Source organism: Astatotilapia calliptera, chromosome 8 (genome assembly GCF_900246225.1).
Source record: "Astatotilapia calliptera chromosome 8, fAstCal1.2, whole genome shotgun sequence".
Classification (NCBI taxonomy): Eukaryota; Metazoa; Chordata; class Actinopteri; order Cichliformes; family Cichlidae; genus Astatotilapia; species Astatotilapia calliptera.
Window position 1 is genome coordinate 17,920,523 of NC_039309.1, and position 18,630 is coordinate 17,939,152.

The following is an 18,630-nucleotide window of genomic DNA, read 5'->3' on the forward strand; positions in this document are numbered from 1 at the left end:
AATTTAACCTTCCCTTAGTCTGGTGGTAAAAACACATTAGGAACTGACAAGTAGGTAAGAGTAGTTGAGAAATCCTATTTGTTATGCAGTCAAATGTTACTTAAAATTGTTACTTGAGTTTATTCATTTTCCCATAGGTACTATACATGGCAGTCAAATGCAATTATCATAACTTCTCTTTTTTGTCAACCAGATCAGAAACGTGAACCTTTTGTGAATATTTTATTTTGAAAATAACATCTTTTCCTTTCATATTTTGCACAAAAACAGTTGTTGTAGTTTTTGCGAATTTTATTTCTGTTTATATAGACAAAATGCACCACAGGTTATAATTTAATTTAGTATAGTTAATATTAATGCAAACTTAGATAATTTTCTTCCACAATGTGCAAACCTGAGTAGATACTGCATAGAATTGAACTCAAAAACAAAAATACTGTAATTATAATAAATATAAAACGAACAGGATTTTCCTGATGGTTTAAATCCAAACGTTTGTGGAAACTTTACACAGAGTGTTAAAATAGCGCAAACAAGCCGACAATCCTTATGCCAGTTCAGAGTACTCTGTCACTAATAGATAGATGCTGTGAAATAAGACCAACACAACACTACATCACAAACACCTCACTGCATCTAGTGGCATCTATTTCAGTATACTTCACTTTGATCATTTGTTGTCTGTTTTTAAAATGGATTATTAAATTATTAATTTAAAAAAACACCAATGTTGGCAAAATAATCAAGTTTTTTACTCTCTGTTTAGCTGCACCAACAGGATTTTCAGTGTTGTGGCGCAGGCTTTGTGAATTTGAACACAGCTACACATGGACGCATGGCATCTTCCAGCTCTGTGCTCTTATGGCTTGTCCAGCATGGGCCTCATGGTGATAAAGGGAAAGTTGTACGTGTGGGGGAGTCCCTGATGAATCGTGAAGTTAAAGGACTGCCATGAAAATGGGCGCAGACCCCCCTGGGTCGTGGGGCCATTTATTGCCTCGGCGACCAGCTGGAGCGCCATCTGGTAGTCCGTCACCTATACCGTGACACAGAAATGAGGAGGGAACAGGAACATGTGAAAGAAAGGTAATTTAATGCTTCTAATCAAATCTTGTTGCTTCATTTGAAATACTGGCTTCAACCACTGCACAATTTAACTTAAACTGAACTGAACAGAAATCTACACATAATTAATGTGAATGAATCTTATTAACTTTGGAGAGTGTTTTCATATTTTGCCAGCAGCAAATATATTTTTTCACTTAATCTAGGAAATATCTAACAGACAGATTAGCAACAGTGTTTGCACACACATTCACAAATGCTAGAGGTGATAACCTGGCCTTTATTCTAATACCACCAGGTGATATTAGTCATATCACCTGGTGGTATATCTTGTTTGGGGCATCTATATTTGGACACTAGATTTACATATCGGTTTTATTGTCGCCATATTAGCACTGTGGATCACAGACAGCAGTCTAACAAAAAGATATACTCACTGATTTGTGCAAGGCATCTCGGTTGTTTGTGAGCATATTTGTCCCAGACTGATTAACAAGGTGCAAGGTTTGTAATTCACTGTGATATAAAAATGAATGCTAGCTTTAGCAAGTAAAAAATTATAGGTTTAAAAAAAAAAAAAAGGTTCTTACTGGATGAGCTCACTCTGCAGTTTTTTATTACAAACAAATACAGAACAGCTGATGGGCAGATCAAACTGAGAATTTGAGCGCAATGCTCAATTCTGTGGTATCAACTTGTCAATCACAGGTTAGACACGCCCTGAAACACACCCTGATATACTCCCTGTTTTACTCTAACGTAGAGAATCAACATCTTGCTCTATTAAAAACAACACACACCTAGAAATAGTTAAACAAATAACAAAAGGAGTAAAGAGAAAAACTGCAGCTTTAAAAAAAACAGGGAATTTAAAGGGCATGTGACAGCGGTGACTCTTTAACCAAAGGTTATATCGGCAGACAAAAACACAAGCAAAACACATGCTGTACTTTGTATTTTGTTTTTATCCTCACACTGTAACAGAGCTGATTCTGGCCTAATGTGCTGGTGTCCTCTGACCTTAGTGTCGTAGCAGCCCCCTGGCCGTGGCCTCCTTGGTCTCAGGTCGTTGCGGCAGCAGATGGTTTTGCAGGGATGGCCCTTTGAGTAGGGATCTTTCTTGTAGTCTGAAACAGAAGCAGTCTGACGTTTAGTCATGCTGCTTTCACTTTGACGGGAACAAAAATATCCTGGGCTATTTGTGTTTTCTGTGAAGTGCTTTGAGCTCCAGAGCGGACATACAGCGCGAGGAACAATAACTCTGTTGTTTCACCTACTGTTGTATCTCATCATGCGTTTGAGGGAGCTGAGGTCGGACACCTTGGCCTGGTCCCTGCGGAGGATTTTAGCTCGGGGACAGAGATCATAGGAAAAGTCTTCCCCGTATCTTTTCCACATCACACTGTACCCACTCAGGTTGTAGATTTCAGCATGAAATGGTATATTGTATGACGGCCAATAACCTGTTAAATGGAGCACACTGGAGGGGGAGGTCACTCAGAAATCAACAACAGCAGTAATCACACAGATACAGGTGGTTTCTTACCTCTGCGTAACGCCCGAGTCTGATCGGAGTGCTTGACTTTGCCGGGAATCTGCTCTACAACAGTCAGAGCTCCATCCCTGATGCTTTTACTCAGAGAAATCCTGCTCAGGTCCACCACCATGTACTGGCTGTTATATGTGCCTGAAATACAAAGGAAATACAGATCCACTCCTTCCTGTCCCATGGACACTTGGATTTTGTGTGTCAACAAATATTGGAGGGATTTTGTGAGATGTGGTACAACTTTATTTACCTTTACTCACTAAAAGACCAATACTGAAGTAATGTAATCGGTCTAGCTCATGTTGCTGCATGTTAGCTATCCTACTGTAAAATGAAAGCTTACATGTACAGTCTCGCATGCACCTGAGGGATTTGGATCTAGAGAGGGAAGCACATAAACTTTTGGCTTCTTAGATACATATTTGCACATGCCATAAAAACCGAAAACATAACCCGATCTGAATGAAATGACATCACGGTCTGCAGGTCACTGCAATAGCTTGGCAGGATGGTGAATCTGAGCGCCAATTCTGCTGTTTGTTAAAGAGCTGTCAGTCTCAAGAACACCCTGTCCTGTTTTCTCCTCTGCCCTCCATAGCAACGTGATGTGAAAGATCAAAGCATCCTTCCCAATTAACACACACAAGCATTGTGTAATTGAGAAGAACGATGTGTTTGAGAGACTGCTAAATCTCTATGGACATGTGTCCTGTGAATTTTTGCATTGCCAGCATTACGTCTAAAAGCCAGAAGGCAGGGCAATAACAGCATGCATTAGTGTGAATTAGTGGCTCCATATTATTTACTTACTTACTTTGGCTTACTTTGGTTTTGAATAAAGCCTCAAAACTCAACTTGCCTTAATTGACATCACTGAAATCTCACCTGAGTTGTATCTGGAGAAAACCTGCGCCCACTCCTCTCCGCTGTGCGCCAGACCGTTAGCCAGTCGGACCCTCTGCCAGGCCAGCAGGCTGTGAGGGCTGAGCTGAGAGAACAGAGAGGCATTGAAGACGCCGATGGAGGTCTGAGTCATCAGCAGGCCGCTCCCAAGGAGGTAGAAGTCATCCAGAGACATCAGGAAGCCTGGAGGAGGAGAACACGCAGCAGGTTTCTTTTTGACAGTCAACAAAGGAGTGGGGGAGGGTTGGGGGTCATTTGATAAAGTTGGAGCAAACCAACGGTGTCGTGATTAGATCATCTGCAACTCACAACATGCTTAACTTGTATTTATTAGCAAATGGAATAAGTATCTTTAACTCAACCAGTGATTTCTGATTTTTTAAAGGCATTTTAAGGTTTTTTAAGGTACTACAGTAATATTAATTTGTTATTAAAATATATAAAGTCAAGTGAAACAATCCTGCTTTTTATGATTACTTGTCTTGTTACTTTCATTTATATAGCACATATAAAAAGGGAACAGAGCTTTTAGTTGCTTCTTCACATGTGTGGACCTCTGATTATGTGCTAATGGACTCTGGAAGGAGATGCAGGCTCCTGTTGTGCAATAATAAATATTAATTTGCCAGTTAAGCTGATAAATGAACAGCTCATGTGGGACAGACAGATAAGCAGAGAGGTTTTGCTGTAAATGCATTTTAAAAATCATTTATCTGTTAATTTATTCTGAGGTCTGTTTATTAAAGTGTGGCTTAATCCAAGGTGATTTTCTCCTATCATGACAATAAAGTAATCTTGCCTTGTCTCAAATGACTGCATGCTTCCTGAAATGATTTGCACACAGCAATAAAAATGATGTCCCAGTTTCTTTTAGCAAGTCTTTAGCATCTTTTAGCTCAGACGTTTTCAGTTTTCTGGTCTGCAACTTTATTATTTTGATTCACTCAGGAAGCTGTTTTTAGCATAAAATCTGAAAACCCAGTATACAGTATAATATCTGGACTCAACAACAGCCATACAGTGTTTGTGACCAGCTGCTGAAAATGGGTCATCAGTCAGCCCATAAAGTACTACATTTTGTATTTCCCTCAGCATTTAGCTCTGATGAACTGGTGGTGTATTAAAGTATTTATATTTAATGCACCATGTGCATTCTAATATTACTCTCTATCCACTTGATACGTAACTGTATGCTAACATGTTTCCCATTGTGGTCACGTGTTAGTGCTGTGCTCATCACCAACAAATGTGAGCACTTCAATAAAAGGATTATTTTATAGAGTTTGTGTGTGCTCCTATAATGCCACAATTTCTCCCAGTAGTGGATGTCACAGCAAATGTGCAAAGAAACTGCAAAACATCCAAGTGATACATCACAAACTCTACAGGCCTCAGTTACCATGTTAAATATTGACATTAAGCACAGTGCAATTAGCAAAAGACTGAACAAGCAGTCTTTTTTTTGGAAGGATTTCCAAGAAAGAGCCTCTTCTCTCCAAAAAGAACACTGGAGCATGCCTCAATCTGCAAAATTGTAGCTAAATAAGTCACAAAACCTCTGGACCAAGAAGACCACAAGACCGTAGTGTGCAGCGCTACATTTGCTGAAAACCAAACACAGCATATCAGCACAAACACCTCATACCAACTGTCAACACTGCGGTGGAGGGGTGATGACCTGAGACCTTTATGGTCACCGAGTCAAGCAAGAACTCCTCTGTGTGCCAAAGTGTTCTAGAGTCAAACGTGACGACATCTGTCCGATAGCTAAAGTTTGGCTCAAATGGGTTCATGCAACATGTCAACAATCCCATGCACAACAACAAATCTACAACAGAATGGCTAAAAAAAGAAAAGAATGAAAGTTCATAGACCCAGTCAAAGTTCAGACCTCATCCTGACTGAAAGCTGTGGCTGTACCTCAGGAGAACACCCCCAAACCTCAATACACTGAAGAACCTTGTAAAGAACAGTAGATTGAAGTTCCTTCACAGCGACGTGAGAGTCTTTTAAAGTCATAAAGAAAACAATTATTTCAAGTTATTGCTGTTAAAGGTGCTTTTCATGCTGTGAAAACTTTATTTTCATGTGACTTCATAACTTTTGTTAAAGATATGACTATCACGCTCATGAATCGCAAGTACCAGATGTGTTATCAGCATTCCTTTTCCGATTGCGTGTATTATAATTATTTCAAGTTTCATCTTGCCATACTACTTTTATGTAGAGTTACACCAGGTAGAATTACTCTATACTACTTTGTATTCTATACATGAAAAGGAAAAATAATAAGCTCCTCTGAAAAAACGCATCCAACTCCTGCACTAGAAGTACAATATTAATATTATTAACAATAGAAGCCAGATGTCTTTGAATATTTCCACCACTGAGACTGCCCAGCACCTCTTCTTGTTCTCATGGTGCCGACCTGCAGTGCATGATAAATCCTCAGTACTGTTAGAGGGGAAGCAGCTTAGGAAGGCCGCAGAGGGCACACATCACCTCTGCTGACCCCATTGTATTTCATCTCTTTGTTTCAATATAGTGAGGTGATATCCTCGGCCTGCTGCTCTCTAAATATAGTGCTTTAAAACCACTTGTGTCCTGATAGGACTGTAGTCCACCAGAGGATTTTTTTATGGCCTGGTCCACTTGACAAATCTTTGGCCACAAAATTTCTCAGTCTCCTCTAACTCTACAGCGAGGGGAGTATAGCTCCGTTCGAGCATGTGCATAAACACACGCGGGATTCAGTGTTTTCTCATTACTGCCTAAGCTGCATGCTTTGCAGGAGAATTGTGTCGAGTAGGAAATGTTCATTGGGGATTTGGGTTAATTCCTAGATGTCAGTGTTCATATTTTCCCTTGTGGATTAAGGATAAGAAGTTCACCTCCCCTCGGAGCTTTTGCAAGAAAGAAGTGAGGTCTGTTCTTTGAAAAACCCTCTTCTTCTGCAAATTGATCTTTTTTTCTCGAGACACATTGATTATTTGAGTATATTTATGCATATAAGTGTGCGGTTGTGCGGCTCTTATACTGTATGTGATATAGTAGGAGTGTGTGTACCAGGGTAGCTGCTGAACGACATCTTTCCAGTGGCTACGTGTGTGTCAGACACCTTGAAGTCCCAGTGTTTATAGATACGCATGGTGGCTGCATAAGTATACCAGCTAGAGTGGCCAACTAGCAGGTTCTCAAAGCCTGGAAGAACCTGAGATACAGAGAAGAGAGAGAGAGAGAAACATCTATATTTTTAAAAGAAACAAGACACAATCAGTGAATCATAAAAGAAAGAGTTTAACGTGGATGCAACTTTATTAAGATACATTAAAGGGGTCTTAAAAAATCCAGTAGCACACATCCATTTGAACTTTGTTCCATAGATTGTTGTACGTGAAAGAGGAAATAAGCCCCTTGCAATGGCCTTTTACACTCATCTAAAAGAAGAAAATCCTGCTCACAGAGGCCAATAAAAGCAGTTAGGTTTGTGTTGAGGTTTTCCCAAGGGCTCCCTCACATGAGCCAAATGAGCTTGGCCTAACCTTTATGAGAGCTGTGCAGTGGCCCATTCCAGGCATCCTGAAAGCGCCGGACCCTGCGGAGGAGTTGGAGCGAGGTGTCAAAGCTGGGACAAGATCCAAGAGGTCACCGACACCATTTAGAAACTGGACCGTGAACGCTGATAGAGGCTGCGCAGGAGGGAAAGAGCAAGTGGCAAGAGATCCATGAAATGACTGTGACAACTCTCTCACAACCACAAACACACACATACACACCTCCCTGTGTTTGCTTTTGGCCCACAGTGCAGCTCCTGCGTGGAGTCCATCCAGCTGAGCCAGGATCAGTCCCATATGCCTCCACAAGGGGTCACTGTTTCTCCTGAGCTTCACCTGCTCTCTGGCCCACTGGTCTTGTTTGCTGGGGTTTATTCAAATTTTAGAATCAACGTTTATCTCTTGATGGTGCAGTTTTACATCACTCTAACAATCAATAGGTGCATAAATATAATTTGTAAATTCTGTATAGACAGTTGACAGTTATGAGGCACTATCATAGAATGTATATAAAAGATGGATGTAGACGTCCGCTGCCTAAAAGAGTCTTGTAAAGTTTTCAGCTAAGCTTTGCTGTCTTGAACCCAGGTGTGGCGGTTAAGGTGTGAATATGACAGAGAACTGACGCATACCACTGCATGCTTTATATTTACACAGCTGTGAATGAGAAAGTATTTGACTTTCATAACAACAACCACATCACCAGAATTTATCAAGTAAGACTTAAGACTGAGCCCATAAACTTAGTGTTTCCTGAGGTCACAGATTAAGTGAGCATTAAGATAATTTCCCTAGACTTCTACACAGTCTTTGTGCCAACAGGAGAGTCACCTCCTGCAGGCTATTAAAAGCAGAGAAGGGCAACACCCATCTTTTATATACACTCTGTGCACAATACTAGTTAATCAAGCCTCTGAAAAAGCATCTTGAAGGCAATGGAAAACAAAGAGAAACGCTTATAAATCTAGTATTAGACATGGGATTACTCTTAGCTTAATCCATGGCTTTGATTTGATATAATTTAACACTGTACCTCAAAAAGTTTTTCAAGGGCTCCAGAACCTTTTCATCCTTGATCAGCTGAGGGTACATGTTGGAGTAATGACTGAACATCTGTCTGCAATGGAAGGAGAATAAGCAGTGAGGGATTAGCCCACATAAAAGCAGTCCACATGTTACAACCAGAGCTAGCAGCTACACCTAATAAGAAATGTAATCAAAGTGTAACGATATATTAACTGAAGTTGACCTGTATCTGCATTAGGTGTCGGACTGCATTGCTGCCACATGATTGGCTCACTTGAAAATTGCATTTATGGTGCTTAGTGTATTTTCATGCTTGCACTTAGCCTGTGCTGCTCACCCAGCAGTGAGGTAACCTTCCAGGTAGCCAGCCAAGAAGAAAGTGGTCTCATCTTCCTGAGTGATTCCTCCATAGCCTGCATTGATCTCCAGGATGCCCCATCCTGAGAGGAGCAGAGTGTCATTGAAGTACCCATAGGCTTCCCCCTCCGTCTCCATCAACCCCTCCTTCAGGATCACACTTTTCTGGGCAGCATCCCAGTGCACAGTGGCCTCTTGGAGCTCTACCATTGTAGAAGGATGGGTTACATGCTTGAGGTTAGATAACACACATTATGTAAGATAATGTCATGACACCGATAGAATAATTACAACAGCTTTCTCATGTGTTGCTATTTTCTGTCAAATTAATATTAATTGCATATTAATATTATAAGAACACTAACACAATGTTGTGTTCGTGTCCTTGCTTGAATATACAAGCATTTTTTTCAACTTACATTTGTCAACATAAGTGTTACAAAAACATTTTAAAAAAGAAAACGTGTTTAAATGCATTTAAATGGCTATGGTATTTCGAGTTACATGTTCAAATAGTGTTACATTTTAAAACTGTTAAATTTAGCCGGGAGAGAACAAAGTAACTGTCCATTAAAGAAAAGCTATGTAAGATATAACCATACGCCTTCTTTTATAGCGGTAAATATATTTATTTTGTGTTTAGCGTTCAGCTAGAGTTATAGGGATATAAAATTGGTTCCCGCCGTGTACAGACACGCCACAGTAAGGTTACTCACGGTAAGTTTGGAGCTTGACGTTCACTCTTCTGAATACATCCGTGGATTTTGTGGATACAGCTAAAGTGCTCAGCAGTACGCAGAGTGCCATTCTGCGTTTTTCCATGTTAGCCGTGGAGGTCTGTGTTCTGCCTGCCTCTCGCCTAGTTAGACACACATATTCTTCAAACGTATTAGGATTTATATGTGAAGATTTTCTTCTACAGACAACGAAGCACTTAAACTGTGTCTAAGGTGCTTGTTACGATAGCGAAAAGTAGAACACCCCAGATGGGACTCGAACCCACAATCCCTGGCTTAGGAGGCCAGTGCCTTATCCATTAGGCCACTGGGGCCGTGTACAAAGTAAGGCGGGGCCAGTGTATTTTAAGTACAGCCGTAACCTACTGAAATAGTGTTCGTATTATCTTTACTTTTTGTACATTATCATTATCTGCATTGTGCTGTTCATAATAGTCAATTTAATGTATGGAGTTATTTTTTTTAATTATATGAGCTCATCCGAATAAAATATTAAAGCGTCGTACCCCAAAGACGGTAAAAGATCACCATGGTGACGTTCCGTTACACGGGTTGTTCCATTATCATTCAGAAACAGGAAGATCTTATGAAATTCTAACTAGTAGGTATTAAAATGTGAACACGATACCCCCCCCCCCCCCCAAAAAAAATGTAAGACGATGGATTAAATTTTAGTTTCTTTAAGGGTATTATGGTGGACATTTTTTCCCGAATAGTTTGTGCGAAAGTCGTGGAATGTTTCAGGATTGCCCACTTTGGACAAATGGAAAATTCGCACTTGCGCAGTGGCAAGCATGTTCTGCGAGAAACGGATTCAGGCGAACTTAAATAAATACCCTGTATGGAGGTAAATATGTTAGCTGTATATTTAAATTGAAACAGCATTACCTAAATACTCTGAGAGGCAGGGGATAATTTCATTAAATTGTGAGATATAAGTAATTCACGCAGCTAGCCACCTAGCATTAATTTGGTCGTGCACCGCTAACGACGGTAAACACAGTGAGAAGCTAGGTGAAGCTAGCGTTATCTTAAAAATAGTAATTCTCTTTCGGGTGCTGTCTCTGATCTAGGACCTTAAAAAATCTCTGAGGATGCCTCTGTTTGGAAACCCATTTAGTCCTAAAAAGGTTCCTCCACGTAAATCCGCCTCCTTGTCCAGCCTCCACACGGTGAGCTAATGAATTTTAGCATCATTCACACACTGGAAACACTAGTTGTACAGCACGTTCGGGGGGGGGGGGGGGGGGGGGGGGTTAATCTGCATAACACCCTGAGAGATAGCATTAACCGTTATTTATACCTTTTTATCTTTTTTTTAGTTGGATCGTTCAACTCGAGAAATAGAGCTGGGCCTTGAGTATGGCCCTCCTGTGATGAACATTGGAGGTCAGGTCTTGAAATTTGAAGAGGGACAGTGGATTACAGGTAATGGGTTTTCTGAATAATTACCTTTTAGTTCTCTCTCTCTATGTGTGTCTGTGTGTGTTATTATCTGGTTCCTTGTGGCCAACACAGCATAAACGTTTTTTTTCTCCTTTGTGAAACCAGAATCTGGTGGAAATGTGTCTAGTAGGGAAGTTCAGCGGCTTAAGAAAAAAAATATCCAGCTGGAGGAAGAGAATAACGTATTAAAACTAAAGATTGAACTTCTCCTGGATATGGTAAGATCAATTGTCATTACATTGTGAGTAATATTATGGATGCAATATTAGGCTCTGAGGTAGGAAAGGTTTTTTTTTGCCTCCTCTGTAAAGCTGTTATAACTGCATAATACTTCTTTTTTTACAGGCTGCATATTATATTTAAGTTATAAATGTAATTACCAGTTCATTCAATTATATAACGCTTACTTTTTCTTTTATTTGGCTTTTATTTATATCTTATGAACTTTTATTATATAGTTCCTATGTAGAGCACTTTGTTTCAGCTGTGGTTTTTTAAAGTGCTTTATAAATAAAGGTGATGATGATAATGATGATGATAACCCGGTTTGTCGCAGAAGGAGTAAAATAGTGATCTTTAATCTTTTCCTTCAAGTTAACAGAGACTACCGTAGAGTATCACCTGATGGAGAAAGAAGTGGAAGAAGTCAAGACTCAACATCGAAGAAAAAAATGACAGATCTGATCTAGTGCCTCCATTGAATAAAGCGTTTTCTTCCAAGTAAATATTTTTGTATCGATAGATAACAGGACAAAAGTAATAATATCATCCATTTTCCTCAAAATGAGGATTCTTGTGTGTTACATTTTACTCTTTATTTTCCGCTTACTGTATGTTTTCTGTTTTTAATTTGTTGAATTATTTCACCTTAAAAACCTTCTTTGTTCAATACACAGCCAATTTTCTACACTTTGTACATTTGTATGTGATGTAAAACCTGCTTTTTAATATAATTTTTTTCTATTTTCTCTTTGGATTAAAAGTAAACTCCATTGACAAAAGGCATTTCTTTTTGTTTGACTTTCGGTTTTTAGAAAATAACATTTGTGAATTGTTGGATTCATAGCAGCTCTAAAAATATACAGTAACACAATAGAAAGAATAAAATAAGAAAAGTAAGGCTTCATTCACTATTACAGCTTTTCATTCAGCTCCACTTCCAAATAGAGCAAAACCCTCATATACAGTATGCCTTCCATATACTTACTGAGCAACTTTTGGGTGGTCAGAATTATTTATAAGTATTTTTAATACATAGCATACAGAGCTTCATTTTTTGTACATTGTTTTTTATTTTATTTTAACAAACAGAATAAAAACATGCTTTTGAAACAGGCTCAAACCCGTGAAAGGAAAAGGGAAACCGGAGGTGTTAGATTTAATTCTTTTATTAGTTTTAATAGTGCATAAACCTGCACAAACTCTGAGGCTGGATCTGTATCTTGAATGTCAGCATCTCCTTCCCAACCGACCAATAAAGCCTGATTTATGCGTGAATTATGTTATGTTGTTCAGTCAGCACTGTATAAAATTCAAATAATCAAATATACGATTATGATTTTATTTATTTATGCATTATTATATTATTAAACAGATAAGCGTTACATGCCACTTTTATGAATGATTTAAGTCTCTTTATCCAATTGGTCAATGCACCTTTCAATCAAATGCGCAGTGCAGCTTATAGTCCCAAGTGCGCATGCGTACGTCTCCGCGAGCGAAAGAGGCGTCTGCCAATAGCGGGAGAGACGAAGTACTTTTTAGTCTTTTCATCTAGCACTTTAAATCACCGGCGTTTCGAGTGAACTGTTGTATTATTCTTTGACGTTGTGGTGGACTTTTATAGAACTCACCTATAACAATGCCTCGTGGTGGTAAGTATTAAAACGAAAATTCACATAATGTGCCTGTTTTTGCGAGTACATTTTAGCTAGCGGATCATTAGCCCTTTGAATTCACACATGCTTAGCATGTTTAGCATGCTACATAGTTAGCATAATGTAATTTGCCGGTAAGAACGGTTTATTAAAGGCACCAGAGACGTACCGATATCCAATTATTTATTTGTTCTCACGTGAGCTCAGATGACGACTTGGTGTTAACTTAAACCTCAATAGTCTTTTTTTGTTTTGTTTTTTGGTTGCTTGCTTTTAACCGCTAATACCGTGCGCAGAGAAGAAAGCATCCGGGTCAGTTTACATACATAATCAGTTATTGAAATTTCTATTTGGAGGTTGTCTTTGTACCAGTTTACATCATAAATATATGGTCAAACTATTCGGGGTTTTTTTCTTTGTCTTTGTCGGTACGTCCTTCTAAGTCGTCGGCTGTTAGATTTTCCGGTGAGGGGAGCTGGCCCTCTATAAACGTCAGTGTGACTCATCGGCGCTCACGGTATCTTCTCTTCACGCAGCAGGCTGTGTGGATTTCTGAAGTCACGTTGTGAATTGTGTCATCAGCCAAAGATGGCTCTGGGCACTTGTTCTCAAATATAGGGCTACATGGTGAGAGAGCACCAGTATTTTTTTCATAGTTGTGTCTACCCAGTGATTAACTTTGCAGGTTGCTTATAAGTTATCACCCCCGCCCCAAATAGCTGATTGTATTCTCAGAATGGTAATTCTGTTCCTCTGGATGCAGCATTTTCAGTGGGAGCACGCTTTTGTCGCTTATTCAAACGACTTGTTTAATGTTTTATGTTGCTAATTAGGGCTGCACGATTTTGCATAAAATGAGAATCACGATTTTTTTTTTTTTTTTTGGCTTAGAATTGAGATCACGATTCTCTCACGATTTTCTTTTCCAATAGGCTATAAATATTTATTGCACTTATTAACTGCACATCAACTTCGTAACAATTGAAACTGAACATAAAAACGATAAATAAACATAAAAACAACAAATGTCTCACGTTTTGTTGTTGCCGCAAAATGTTGTACTGCTTGAAATTCTGTCTCCACCTTTGCTCGACACTGCGTGTATAGAGCAGGTAGTGCAACAATAGAAACGCACTGTGTAGCGTTTGTCTAGGCCTAGGGTGTTGATCATTTTCCTAAATCCCTCGTTTTGCACAGTGTTGATGGGAGCCATATCTTTGGTCAGGTGATAAGTAATAGCCTCCGTAATGTCTTTGTGCCTGCGGAAGTTCGACGGGTATAGGGAAGCGCTGTATAAGGTTCCCGTTATTGATGTTTGGGTGGTTGACCGGGACGGATTTTCTCCTGTCACTTTCTCGTCATCCCTGACGTGCTCTCCGTTGTTTTTTCCCTGCTAATTTTAGCATCACACGGCACAGCTTCTGTATCACGTGGTATAAGGCTCCGCCCTTGTCATTTGTTGAGCAGGAAGAGAGAGCGCTTGTTTTCATGCAGATTACGTCCCGCATCAAAATGCAGTACAGTAGTCGTCGTCGTCGTATTTTTTTTTATTTATTTTTATTTTTTTAAATCGTTGTCATTTGGAAATGAGATCGCACATAAGTATGAATCGAGATCGCGATTTTCTAACGATTAATCGTGCAGCCCTATTGCTAATAGATGGTCTTTTTGCTGCTGACAGCTTAAAAATTGTCTTGCAGGGAAAAAGGGCCACAAGGGCCGCGGGAAGCAGTTCAGCAACCCTGAAGAGATTGACCGTCAGATGAGAGCCCAGCGAGAGATGGTGAGTGAAACTTGTTGGGGTTTTTTTTTGTTTGTGGTTTTTTTTTTTTTTTTTTTTTTTTTTTATAACAAATATTTGATTACCCTAAAAGACATTAAGTATGACTGTATGTGTATTTTAACAGGAAGAAAATGGTGGTGTAGAGAAAGAGGGCTCTTCAGAGTCTGAGGAGGAAAGCAGCAGCGACGACGAGTCTGAGGTGAATGTGTTATTAATTTGTCAATGGGTGAATATGTGTGTGTTTGTGTGAGAACCTGAAAATGAATCTTTTTTGTTTTTCACTGAATGCTTACTGTCAAAAGCACCGTTTAGACCAGGGGTGGCCAAACTCAGTCCACGAGGGCCGGTGTCCCTGCAGGGTTTAGATCTCACCTTGGGTCAACACACCTGAATCACATGATTAGTTCGTTACCAGGTCTCTGGAGAACTTCACATGTGGAGGAGCTAATTTAGCCATTTAAATCAGCTGTGTTGGTTCGAGGACACATCTAAAACCAACAGTCACACACAGATATGTTGTATACATTTGGCACCACACCATAAATAACATGATGGATGAAGAAATGTCTTTATAGGAAAACAACTACACCCAAATGATTCATTACAACTACAGCAGTACACGGTTCTTAAAGGTAGTTTGTGTAGAGAATTTGATGCAAGCCCTGTCATAGTGATTGGTGTTACAAAGGTTTTTCTTTCTTTATGTAGGTTAGAAAGAGGAGTGGAGTGGAGGGGCTTATTGAGATTGAGAATCCCAATCGTGTCGCTCAGAAGAGCAAAAAGGTAGCTGAAGTAGACGTCAGCGCTCCCAGAGAGCTTTCTCGCAGGGAGAGGTGGGTGTCAAACAAAAGATGTTTTGGTTTGTGTTTCATACCTTTTCAAGGGGACTAAATATTACTATCTTAATGTATCTTTTTCAGGGAAGAGATAGAAAAGCAGAAATCAAAAGAGCGCTACATGAAACTTCATCTTGAGGGTAAGACTGAGCAGGCCAGGGCTGATCTCGCCAGACTGGCTATCATCAAGAAACAGAGGGAGGAGGCTGCCAAGAAGCGAGACGAACTCAGGAAAGGTGAGAATAGTGAAAATTGTGCGGTGTGGAGAAAGTATACACCTTGCTGCTCATTTAAATAGCTGCTTTAAAAAAATATGTCGTTTCTGAAAATGTGCATGAGTGCACAGAACCACAGATTTATCCAAGATTTATTTCAAACTACATCTCTGTAACATCTCTAAAAGTTTGTAGATAACAATCTATCTGTCTGGAGCAGAGTGACTGCATCATGCTTGTTTCTGTGGCTTTTATATTGTGAGTAATGGAGCACTTTGCATCCTCAGTGAGTTGAGTTGCAACACAAAAGCTCCAGAACATAATTCAACATGCCCTCTCTGGCTTGGGGCTGTAAGAGGATATGAGATTTGTTTGTACAGGGGGGGAAAAAAAACTTTCTGTGTAGACAAAGTGTTGTACTGCCAGAGAATACAAATGCATTTTTCTGAAATGAGGCAGGGCAGGAACTTCTAAGAAAGCGCCAGGATGTCAGATGTTTGCAAGGCTTGCTGCTTTAGTGTGCCGTTCTCATAATTACAATAACCAACAGGAGACTTTATGACTCAGATTGTTTGGATGGGTTTTATGGAAATGTTTAGCACTTTGAAATTCAAAGCTTTGCACTGTTTTCTTTTTTTTGTCATTTTTCATCAGAGAAAGAAGCAGAAGAAGCCAAAGCAAAGCGCTAGTCCTCCACCTGAAAGCTTCGCCATGTACTTCACTCTCAGAGGGATGGAGGGAGAAGCAGAGGAGAACGGGGAGGGGACTATTATGGGTAGTGTCAGATCAGGACTGCTCTTAAACTCCTGTACCTCATTTTAAATCAAAGTTCGTGGGGCTTCCACGGCAAGAGAAAACAGGTGGAACAAAACAAGATGAAGAGAAATGGAACATTTGGAATGCCTCCAGGTTTCTTTAAAACTCCTTCAAGGTTCCAGAGGAGACAATCGCAGGTTTTCCAAGTGCTTCACAGCCTCTTCATTGCTCCACACCTACCAGGTTTTTAATTCAAAAGCTGCTGAAGTTATTTGCATTCCTTTTGATTTGTGCATTTTTTTTTTTAAAACAAGATTACCTAATAGAAGTTTACTGTCATGTAAAATTGCATGAGGATTTCTTTGGTGCTTTACTTTTTCTCCAGTTTTAACTGTTTTGTAAGAACTCAAATCAGCGACAGGAGAAGGAAAGAACATTATTAAACACATGAACTGATATAGGAAGTACACTCTGGATTTTACTACTTTGTTCTAGGTTTAAAATGGTATGCTGCAGCTCAGTTATCAGAAATCAGTTGAGTTGATATTTTGCATAAACGTTTCCTCATTCTTCTCACTCCATTAGAGTAAAGTCAAAATTTCCAGAAACTGCTGTCCCCCTTTTTTTTTTTTTTTTTTTTTTTTTTTTTTTTTTTTTTTTCCCCGTTTGCCATTGATATGAAAACAGATTTTTAATTGGAAATTTACAGAGTGGAAATAATTGGCTGTTGTCTCCACCACAGCGAGACATATTGTTATTTGGTTTGTCTTATGTCCCGTGATTGTTTTCAGTACTTTCTTACCTTCAGTCAACTTACTGTTCATGTTTCTTGGCCTTAGACCACCAGGAACAGCCCATGAAATTCCTTTAAAAGAATTTTTTAATTTTTTTTTTGGGAGGGAGGTGATGTATCTGTATTTAAAAGTTTAATCTGAAACATCCTCAGTATTTTTGGCCTTACGCTGTTTCTAGTGACAGCTTCTGTATTTCTGTAGCAGAGTGTCTTTTGTCGCCTTGTTAAAGTTTACATGACACCAGCTCACTGTTTTTTCTGTAAGTAAAGTGCTACAGTTAACATACACATACTTTCTTAGGTACATTACCACTCAGCAGTAATGCACTTATATACATAAGCACCTCTAAAAACAGCTTCCAGATGATGGCCCGGCTCCTCTCACGGAGCAAAAACCCCCCGAATGTTATTAACTTCACAAAGAGGATTTTCTGCAGGGCAGCTGAATTGTCTAGACTGAACAGGTGAACATAATAAATTGGTCATTATGTGGTGCGTTGGAAATTATCTTGAACAAAATTATGGTGTTTTCCACGATGTTCACTGGACAAAATGTTGAAACCATGAGGTGTAAGAGGTGTTTTCCCTCATGTATTTGAAGTGATTTGAAACAATAAACTGATCAGCTGCGTTGCTGCATCTAATTTAAACTGCAAGCATTGGACTGTTTCATCTGCTCACCTAACACGGTAAAACATGTTGTTCTGATAAACGGATTAATTTGGATGGGCCTGAAAGTAATGGCGCACTTGTGCCAGATGCCAAACTATGTCCAGTTCTGTACAAACGTCTCAAGCCACTCCTAATTCAAAACGTATATATGATAATAGGTAAATGGGTGCAGTGATTAAATATAATATGCAAAAATAAATGCAGTAAATGAGGCAAAAACAGTTTATGCGATTCTAATGAGCTTGAAAATCAGTATTTGGGATGAGTGCCTTTATTCTTCAACACATCCTGAACTCTCAGGCACCTTTCTTGTCATTTCTTTAAGTAGTCTTCAGGAATAGTTCTCCAGGTTTCTTGAAGGACATTCAAAGGTCTTTGTTCTGCTGTTTGTCAAGATGATCCCACACTACATCAATAATGTTGAGGTCTGGACTCTGGGGTGACCAATCCATGACTTAAAGTGCTCCATTGTCTGTGTTTGGGATCATTGTCATACTGAAAAATGAAGCTGTTACCAATCAGACACTTTCTGTATGGTATTACATCAAATGGTGCTTTTTTTTTGCATCAAGAATTCCATCAATTTTGACAGGATCCTCAAAATCAGCTTAAATGCAACCCCGAACCACAACAGAGCATCCATGTTTTTCAGATGGTTCAGGACACTGACTATACTTCTGAGTTATATTTTACTGTATTATACCTGTTAAACTGTGTTATCTTTGGTATTTTTCATGGCTTCAGCTAAAGAATTGGAAAAAAATGTTTCTTTAATTTTTTTTCTTGATAGGTTGTTAGTAACAAAATACCTAAAGATACAACTTAAATATCATACTTCATATGCAGACACAACACTAGTTTATTCTTTGAGCTGAGTTACTCAAGGTTGCCTTAAAGCATAACCAAAAAACCAAAAAAGTCTGGGGTGGGGTGAGGGGTTGCTCAAAATGTTTGCACAGTGTTGTATGAAACCCACAGTGTTGCAGAAATGTAATTTGACTCGAAGCCAAAAGAAATGGTCAGGAAACTGCTAAAAATAAAGACTCAGTTTGTCATGTGCA

General features: G+C 39.3%; 3 protein-coding genes and 1 non-coding gene across 5 annotated transcripts; 2 read left to right on the forward strand and 2 right to left on the reverse strand.

Moving 5' to 3' along the window:
* Positions 1-278: 278 nt before the first annotated feature.
* Positions 279-9,800, reverse strand: plbd1b (phospholipase B domain containing 1b). Of its 2 annotated transcripts, XM_026177226.1 has the most exons (12): positions 9,698-9,800; positions 9,171-9,313; positions 8,435-8,657; positions 8,105-8,188; positions 7,294-7,435; positions 7,060-7,206; positions 6,584-6,728; positions 3,500-3,700; positions 2,612-2,752; positions 2,343-2,528; positions 2,086-2,192; positions 279-1,036 (listed from the first exon to the last, which is right to left on the reverse strand). In XM_026177226.1, exons 2-12 carry the CDS (start codon positions 9,274-9,276, stop codon positions 860-862), a joined length of 1,659 nt encoding a protein of 552 aa, XP_026033011.1. In that variant the 5' UTR covers positions 9,277-9,313; positions 9,698-9,800; the 3' UTR covers positions 279-859. The 2 variants fall into 2 exon arrangements, with proteins under 2 accessions (XP_026033011.1, XP_026033012.1); XM_026177227.1 differs by lacking the exon at positions 9,698-9,800 and having other exon boundaries at positions 8,435-8,537; positions 9,171-9,688.
* Positions 9,433-9,505, reverse strand: trnar-ccu (transfer RNA arginine (anticodon CCU)). Its single transcript has one exon. It is a non-coding gene; the product is annotated as a tRNA-Arg (tRNA).
* Positions 9,801-9,929: 129 nt separating the features above from the next.
* cby1 (chibby 1, beta catenin antagonist) lies at positions 9,930-11,362 on the forward strand. The gene is made up of 5 exons (XM_026177228.1): positions 9,930-10,038; positions 10,265-10,363; positions 10,514-10,619; positions 10,743-10,855; positions 11,232-11,362. The coding sequence occupies exons 1-5, from the start codon at positions 10,033-10,035 to the stop codon at positions 11,310-11,312; spliced, it is 405 nt and encodes a 134-aa protein (XP_026033013.1). The 5' UTR covers positions 9,930-10,032; the 3' UTR covers positions 11,313-11,362.
* A 964-nt stretch (positions 11,363-12,326) lies between these two features.
* pdap1a (pdgfa associated protein 1a) lies at positions 12,327-16,562 on the forward strand. The gene is made up of 6 exons (XM_026177229.1): positions 12,327-12,511; positions 14,215-14,297; positions 14,422-14,496; positions 15,006-15,130; positions 15,218-15,369; positions 16,003-16,562. Exons 1-6 carry the CDS (start codon positions 12,499-12,501, stop codon positions 16,035-16,037), a joined length of 483 nt encoding a protein of 160 aa, XP_026033014.1. The 5' UTR covers positions 12,327-12,498; the 3' UTR covers positions 16,038-16,562.
* The last annotated feature ends 2,068 nt before the right edge of the window (positions 16,563-18,630 follow it).

Bases quoted from the DNA above. Each gene is read 5' to 3' on its own strand.
- plbd1b (XM_026177226.1), bottom strand. From the start codon at position 9,276: ATGGAAAAACGCAGAATGGCACTCTGCGTACTGCTGAGCACTTTAGCT. The intron at 7,207-7,293 runs GTGTGTATGTGT...CCTCCTGCGCAG, and splicing joins CCAAAAGCAAACACAGGGAG to CCTCTATCAGCGTTCACGGT. The intron at 3,701-6,583 runs GTACACACACTC...CTCCTCCTCCAG, and splicing joins GTCGTTCAGCAGCTACCCTG to GCTTCCTGATGTCTCTGGAT.
- cby1 (XM_026177228.1), top strand. The intron at 10,364-10,513 runs GTGAGCTAATGA...TCTTTTTTTTAG, and splicing joins CCTTGTCCAGCCTCCACACG to TTGGATCGTTCAACTCGAGA. The intron at 10,856-11,231 runs GTAAGATCAATT...TTTTCCTTCAAG, and splicing joins TTGAACTTCTCCTGGATATG to TTAACAGAGACTACCGTAGA.
- pdap1a (XM_026177229.1), top strand. The intron at 15,131-15,217 runs GTGGGTGTCAAA...TATCTTTTTCAG, and splicing joins GAGCTTTCTCGCAGGGAGAG to GGAAGAGATAGAAAAGCAGA. The intron at 15,370-16,002 runs GTGAGAATAGTG...ATTTTTCATCAG, and splicing joins GCGAGACGAACTCAGGAAAG to AGAAAGAAGCAGAAGAAGCC.